Below are 8,065 nucleotides of genomic sequence, written 5' to 3'. Positions count from 1 at the left end.
GTCACTGTGGCAATGTGATACTGATCTGAGCCTTTTCTGATTTCCAGCGTTTCAGTACTAAATTCTTCAAGGACTCTTAATCCTTCCTCCTCCCAAACAGCATCATCTCATTTGCACCCAAAGAGCATTCTTACCCGGCACACACACACACACAAAAAAAAGAAAAGAAATTAGGAGCCTTGGTCTGAAAGGACTCCTTTCTGCGCATGCTGCTCCCATGTGCATGGTGCCTGAGCGTTCTCTTTACCTTTTCATCTGCTCTTAAAAAAAAAAGAAAGAAAGAAAAATATCTTTTCGAAACTCCCTACAAATTTCTCACCTGGAGGAAGCCTGACGGACAAAAAATCTGCATATAGCAGAATTTGGGCAAAAAAAGACTATTTTATATTAAGAGGCAAACTGTGAGCAAACCTTGAAAGAGGATGAAGCCTCATCGTTCTGCGGTTCTGGAACTCTCATGGGATTTTCGGGCAGAATAAGTTAAAAGACAATCCTCACTTTAGCTTGCTTAGATTTTACTTATTTTTTTTTTTTTTTTTTTTTTTTAAGAGATTTTGCCCATTTTCATGACTGTTCATAAATAGCTTGGTATTAAACTGGCAGACTGTATATTTTTGGAGGAACACTCTGTGTATATCACTGTCTCTAGTTTTCCAAGTTAAAAGGATTAATTTTAATTATTTTTATTCCTTGGCTCCAGTCTCACGCCAGACTGTATGACAGAGTCTAGACAAGTTGTCCTGGGTGTCACCATGGGGATGGAGACGACTCCTTTGTGAATTTGTATGCCCCCACAGCCCAAAAAAAAACAGAATAAGGAGCAAAAGGGATCATAAGAAAGGTTGGAGAAAGGGGTATACCTTTGCCTTCCTTGTGTGGCTCTCCCTGCATATGGACACAGTTACATCTCTGTGAGAAACTTCCTGGCTCCACAAGGCTGGAGATCACATACAGTGTATATCCATCTGTGTGTGTGTCACACACACCACTGATCTATTTAAAGCACCTTCTCTGGACTTTGTGTCTATTTCGGAGCTCTGCAAAACAGCCCAGGGAGTGAATATAAGCATTTTGTTTTGGGGGAAAAGGCAATTACCGGAACCCATGTGTACCTTTGGCTCTGCAATGTTCTAAATTCTTTCTGTGGATTATTACTGTCCATTGTTCCCCTTTGGTATCCAGAGATTCTATAAATATTTATTGAGGGTGGGAGGGGGGTGGGAGACCCTTGTTCTTTATTGAAGGGGGGTGTACATCATGAAGAGGATAATTCTGCAGCAGGCAGTTCTCCTTTGCTCCTGTTTGATACTTGTTCACCATCAAGGGTCCTGCCAGCCTTATCTGAGGCTCAGGCCATCTCCGAGTGATCATTTACCTGTGAAGGACATCATTGAGCACCCTGACCCTGAGCAGGACCCCAAGGAGCAGGACATGGATGAAAGGACATTGAGGAAAAAGCTTGGTAGTAACTTTGACCCTAATTTCATGGCAGTTGTTTTGCCCACCTTTGTTAATACATCCAACCCAGACTCAATGATCAAGTCTAAAATTCTTGGCTCCCTTCCCTTGGAACTGAAAAAGATGGACCTCAGTGAGGCACCTTATGGTGGCAGAATCAGAATGGGGAAGAAAGCCCGTAGAAAGTTCTTGCAGTGGCTGTGGGCTTACACTTATTGCCCTGTATTGTACACCTGGAAAGACCTGGGGGTCAGGTTTTGGCCAAGGTTCATCAAGGAAGGACACTGCTTCTCAGAAAAGTCCTGCTCCTTTCCCGAGGGTATGTTCTGCAAGCCCATTAAGTCCGTCACCAAGACTTTCTTGAGGTGGTACTGCCAGGGATGGTCAAGACAGAGGTTCTGCACATGGATCCCTGTCCAGTACCCCATAATATCAGAGTGTAAATGCTCATGCTAGCTGCTGTTGAATGGAAAGACTTAGAGAGACGGACTTGGCAGCGATCATGCCCCGCTAAACCGAAGGGCGTGCAAGCCGGAGTTTTATTGCCACTGATATCGGGGTTAGTGGATGGCCAGACATGACAGTGGACATAATCTTTATCAGTTAACGGGTTGGCAGCAAAATACTTTGAAGGTTGACGGATAATTGTTACCCTTTCCTTGCTTTGTAACAAAGTCACACATTAAGACGTATGTTAAACTTAAGAACAGACAGAGGGGGGAAAAAGGTAACTTGATATAAAGTACATTTTATTTTATTGTCGCTTGGGTCAATGGCCAACTCAAGGAAAATAGAGATATCCCAGTTTAAGTGTTATCACACCATTCTTGCACTGCTGACAATTATAATTATTGATATTATTATTATTATTATGTATATTATTTTAAAGCTTGATGAAGGATCCAGGGCTAAGCACGTCCAGTCAGATGATTTATTTTTATATGTAATATAGCTTTCTAGCATAATTAAAACCATAAGATCAGATTTTTTTTTAAATCAAGTCACCAACCTTCTTTGTAAATATATAGATTTTTTAAATATATATATAATAATAATAATGTGTTGTAACTTTCCTTCAATGTTGCTGGCTTATTTTATTTTTGGGGCTATTTGTATTATATGGTACATATGGACCACATATTTTAATTAAATCCTGATACACAGACAGATGTGGGGTAGAAGATAGTGCCGTTCCTTTAATTTAACCTCTGCAATACCAGGGGGTTTAAAATAAATTGCTGCAACCCTCACATCACATGTCCCACAGTAGCATTATAGCGATCAGAACCTGGACTTATCAATTTTAACTAATATACAGATTTGTTTCTTTTCTATTATAATTATTATTATTAATAAATTTTATTGATGAGCAAAAATGTACAAATGTTCTAAAGATATTTTATAAGAGATTGAAATCTTGTTTTTCTTGTATTCTTTATAGAATGTTCGAGGACAGGATGGGATATCTTTGTATACACTTATTTATTTTCATTGTTTGTGTATAATAAAAAACAAAAAACTAAAAAAAAAATATATAATGGCAATAAATTAATGAACATACTTAAATTTCTACATGCACGTGTTAAGTAAAATTAATTATTCATGGTTCAGATACATTTTCAAATTATTTATGTTCTAGAATGTGGCAAAGAGCAGTCAGAACAATGCAACATTGGTTTTACGTTTAGCTTATGCAAATAGAATCTAATTTAAACAATACATTTGGTTTAATACTCCCTACAATTTAGTATTTTTTGCACTTGCTTTTGAACACAATTACCCTTTTTTTTGTCCACAAAACTTTCAAGCATAAAATTCTTAAGGTAGTTTATACACCACAAGACTTTTTTTCTTGAAATACTTTTTTGCAAAAAAAAAAAGAAAAAAAACAACATGTAATCAGAAACAAAGTGTTAAAAGAAAAAAATAGTAATTTTCATTTATAAAAGAGTACATTCTAAAACAGCAGTCAAAATGCTAACCCTTTCAGGTGCCGATGAGAAGCATAGTCACAGAGTCCTAATGGTGTGACTTTAGAGCCATAATAAAATTTACACAAAGTGCTAGCAGAATTGTAACCAAACGTAAAGACCAAGAGAAAATGTAATATGTTGAGCATGTGATTTGTGCCCCTGTATGGCATCATCACAAGGCCAGGGCTCTTCCTGTATCAAATAGCACCCAAGACAAAATGCATCTTGGATCCCCCCCCTCCCTGTTCATCTACCCCCTGCCAGCCAGCAGGGTGCATTGCAATATGCAAGCTTTGTCTCATTCACTGACAGAATGAATGAATGAATTTAAGTTTAAAACAAAACAAAAAAATGAACACACAGGCGGATAGCTTTTCTTTATGACCAGTTACAAAACTAGTTAAGTACCGGCATCCTACATATTGAGGGGAGACTATGCTGCAATCAGATTTCTAGGTACATGGCAGGGGTAGAGGTGTGAAAGATTCGGCACAGATCTGCTCTGGTCAGACGCCAATGTGCGTTTTAAGCATTCAAAAGCATCTGGGATAGCAGAGAACACGGACCTTCGCAACGCACTCAACCCTTTGAGTTCCAGAAGAGACAGCAATGAATAAATCATTCATATTTTTTCTGCCAGAACATTCTGATCCCAATTGATCCAGTTCCATTCCCAGTCGTCAATTAAATTGGTCAGAAAGTGCTACACAATTTAGACAGGTGTTCAGGGACTCTTTATCCTCCAGCCCAGCATGTAGGCCCTCACATGTGTGCCCCCCTCAGCAGTGACCTGACAGGACTCATGAACCCAATCAGGCCAAGAGCTTTCATGATTGGCTTTTTTTTTTTTTTTTTTAACCTAAACGTGTTGAATAGGAGAAAACCTCATGATAATGGCCCGATAACCTCTCAAAATCCTCCTGCAAAGACTTGCCCTGCAGGCTACCCCCTATATAAAGTACTGCAATGGGCAGTTAGTCATCTGAAAATGATAGCCTGAGTGACTGGGGACAACACATTTTAAAAATGACTTGTATCTCTTAATCCATACATACTTGCTAGCAAAATATACAAATAAACTGCAAGCTCTGTATGCAAGCTACGTGCAGTTTAAGTTTCATTTAACAGAGTAAATGGACAGCTGGGTGCCTAATATGCATGAATAGCAAAGTCCTTCTGCTGTCCAAGAAGTATCAAAAGTAGCAGACCGTGCAGACTGCGATAAGTTAGGTGTAAACGGTTTGTGCGTAGCATGGGAGGTCTAGCCTCAGGTGACCATGTTGGTCATTTATTCCAGGCCACGCATAATATCCTCATGCTGCTGACCTGCATTATGTGGAATGTATAATTCAGTAACCTATTGTTTTCTCTGGATTTATACATCCCATGCGCTGCAGGGGGCAGCACTTTACACGTAATGGTTAGCAAGATGGGGAAATGATGTGTGTCGTGAGAAAAAATGTAGCCATTCTTGGGTTTGGCAAGAATCATCAGAAAGGTGGTTCAACAACAGGCAAAGTTACTGTGTAGGATGGTTCCGGTAGCACTCGAAACTAACAATGCCTTCAATGAAAAAAGAATCATGAGTGGATTTAGAGGCTTCAAAAGGGAGTACAGACAACCCACCGAGCCAACCGGAGAGTGGAATCTCTGTGTGCATAGTTCCCATTGGCTACGCTCCTTGGCTACTCTAGTTTGTAGCACAGACATGCAGTCAGAGAAGCCCACATATATATCAGGGGGACAATTATAGCTTTAACATAAAAAGTAGTGAGACAGCGTCACTGTAACACAGGAAAGGCCAAAGTACCAATGAAAATATACATTCATGTACATAGCCTACCTCACAGAGCAATCCGACTTCAAGAAGGGGAATATAAGTCATAACGGTGCTGGCACCACGTAAAAGGGTGAGAGGGAAAACCCCATGGATTAAGGAAACGCATATGACATGTCTGTCATATTTTTGAGTCCCAGTGTTCAATGAGTATCCCGGGCTTCTTCGCAGAGATCCAAATATACTTCTGAATGGGTCGTGGAGAGAGTTCTGTTTTTTGGGATGTCCCTGCTGAGTTCAAAGCCTTATAATAATTGACTTTGCCAAAATATCTTACGATTTGGTTTTAATGACATATTCCTAGGTGCCCCAACAAGGGATATTAACTTTAATCGGACATTATATGGTGAATATTTTCATATTCCTGTAATGTTTGGGTGCGTTTCTATAAAAAAAAATATTGCATTATTCCATAAAAATTCTTGCCCGACTAACGACGTGTGAAACGCAATGTCTGCCAGTTTGAACATTTTACCAAATATCCACTTTCAGACATAATTTATGCTTTTATGTGGTTAACCCGATGCTATGCAGCGTCTGGTTCATTTTGTTAATGGCTGTGAAACATTTATAGGTGACGACTGTTACACGTTGTTTCAAAATTGGGAGTGATTATCCATCATACACCTATAAATATTTGGTTTCACTACCCTTGGCAGGTGTGGGGAATTCTTATTTCCAGATATTTTGTCTTTTATAAACAGAATGAGATTATATAGTGTCCATTTTCTGGCATCTTTTTGAAGACGCTGTTCTACCTTCCAATCTTGATTTCATAACTAGAAAACATCATGCCTAATACCGCTAAGGGTCCAAACCCTTCCCAGAAATATGTCTGTAATCGTGTAAAATTGTGCCCAGTTCATAATTTTGCTAGGAACACATAACTGGTAAAAGCTTTAGAGAAAAAATCAAGTGTGCTAAGGTTTGATTGCTTAACATACTATAAAAAATGTATTATTTTGTATGATTCAACAAAGTTCAATTTAAAAAACCCGACTCGCTCATCAAACTGGTTCCTCCATCGACATCTCCAAATTCACACCTACCTGGTCCCTCTGCTCCTCTGAAGACCTCGTCTGCCTTCTCAAGGGCTTACCTCACTAGCCTTGAAAGTCACTGGAATGGAAGGCTTAATATTCCTTACAGCCATGGTTAAAATAATTACCAGGTTTTAGATGTATATAGCCAAAAATAGGCCGGTGGGTTTTGTGCTTATTACCTTGCCGAGTGATAAATGGTCAGTTGAGTTAATGAGAAGGGGGAACAACGGATCCCCAAATTGTGAATGCATAGCCACTCCCCCCCCAGCATTATGTCTGGCGTGGAATTTCTTATAAAGCGTGGTGAATGAGAAAATATGCTATAAGATTTAGAAACAATTAACCACAGTGAGAAGAAATGTGTACAACCAATACGATAATGCTTGTGTCTTGAACAGAGAGACACAGAGAAAGAGAGAGAGAACCTAGTTATTCAAGACAGGTGCCATCTGGACAATGAAATGTGTGTAACTTTACTACTTTCTAAAAATGTAATATTTTAAGATTTGGATAGGACTCCTGTTCTCAATGCAACTCTTAGACTATTATTATTATCATCATCATCTTTTATTTATATAGCGCTAACAGTTTACGCAGCGCTTAATACAATACATATATTCAAGGGGTCTGACAAGACAAGAATTGACAGACTAAGACAAACCGATACATTAGCAAAAACTAGAAAAAATAGAATAGTTTATCTTCCTATATGTATAATACTGGAAAGGGTTAAAAGGATACCTAAGGAATGGGTGGTCATTATTCAATTGGACTTTACTACCTTTACCCTGAGCCACGTCACATCTTAATGTGAAGAGAACCACGTTCTCTTGCACTACTCAACAAGTTTAGAACTTTTTGTCCCATGTACCTGTTCTATTTGTGTACCATTTTTGAGGAACATCTCTCTACCTAGCTATCTCCAATTTATTATATATACACACACATATATATATATATATATATATATATATAATCTCCAGTTGTTTATTGGTAATTTGATATTTTTTTATTCTAACAGCTATTAAAACACAGCTGAAGACATTTGTCCAGGATGGTAGTGTGAGACCTCACTGTACACGTCAGTTTGTGATTAAGAGAATGTAGGAATGTTGGCTGATGACATACAGCATAGGAGGGTAAGTGTTGAAAGTGGGGGACACAATGATAATGCCCAGCACTGCTATTTTATAGACTTGTTGAGTTGCTATACACAATCTGTCTGTACAGAGACACTTTAAGCTCAAGCTGAGCACACTTATGTTAATTTTGTAGAAGCTGGTTTATCTCACACAACTTGTTATGGGATTGGGTCACGGAGACCATTCCCTGCAGCTTTTGCAACAGTATCAATATAGAGCCAAATTCTTTACAAGTTGGTATTTGTTTTCCTAAACCTTAATAGGACAGCAAGTAAATATATTTTCAACTATGTTGAACCAATAAATCAATAAGTTAGTGCCAAATGCATAAAACTGAATTGCAAACCAAACAAATACATCTTAAATAGAATTCAAGAGCCTTTTTCATAGAGACTGAAATAACTCCATAACGTCACTGGGTGTTTTATCCTAAACACAGTAATTCCATACATGTTTCAGCCACCTGCATTTTACAGAGCCACTAGATGAGTTTGACGGGGACCTGTCAGCCTGTAGCCTTTAATATCCGGGTTACTTTACCCGAGTCAGATTGTACTCCACACTAGCTCCATTGTAGCTGCTTTGTTTTCAGGACGCTTCCATAGTAGAGAC

The 8,065-nt window shown here is 38.7% G+C and overlaps 1 protein-coding gene across 1 annotated transcript; it reads left to right on the top strand.

Moving 5' to 3' along the window:
* Positions 1 to 1,257: 1,257 nt before the first annotated feature.
* On the top strand, positions 1,258 to 1,914 carry LOC149274979 (noggin-2-like). The gene has a single exon (XM_089505020.1). The coding sequence runs from the start codon at positions 1,258 to 1,260 to the stop codon at positions 1,912 to 1,914; it is 657 nt and encodes a 218-aa protein (XP_089361146.1).
* Positions 1,915 to 8,065: the final 6,151 nt, after the last annotated feature.

Source organism: Sceloporus occidentalis, unplaced genomic scaffold, assembly GCF_023333645.1.
Source record: "Sceloporus occidentalis isolate IW3139 unplaced genomic scaffold, rSceOcc1.0.p SCAF_306, whole genome shotgun sequence".
Taxonomy (NCBI): domain Eukaryota; kingdom Metazoa; phylum Chordata; class Lepidosauria; order Squamata; family Phrynosomatidae; genus Sceloporus; species Sceloporus occidentalis.
The sequence above is the reverse complement of the archived record's forward strand: the minus strand, read 5'-3'. Positions and strand labels throughout refer to the sequence as shown.

What these genes read in the sequence shown, in the direction of transcription:
- LOC149274979 (XM_089505020.1), top strand. Translation starts at nt 1,258, where the DNA reads ATGAAGAGGATAATTCTGCAGCAGGCAGTTCTCCTTTGCTCCTGTTTG.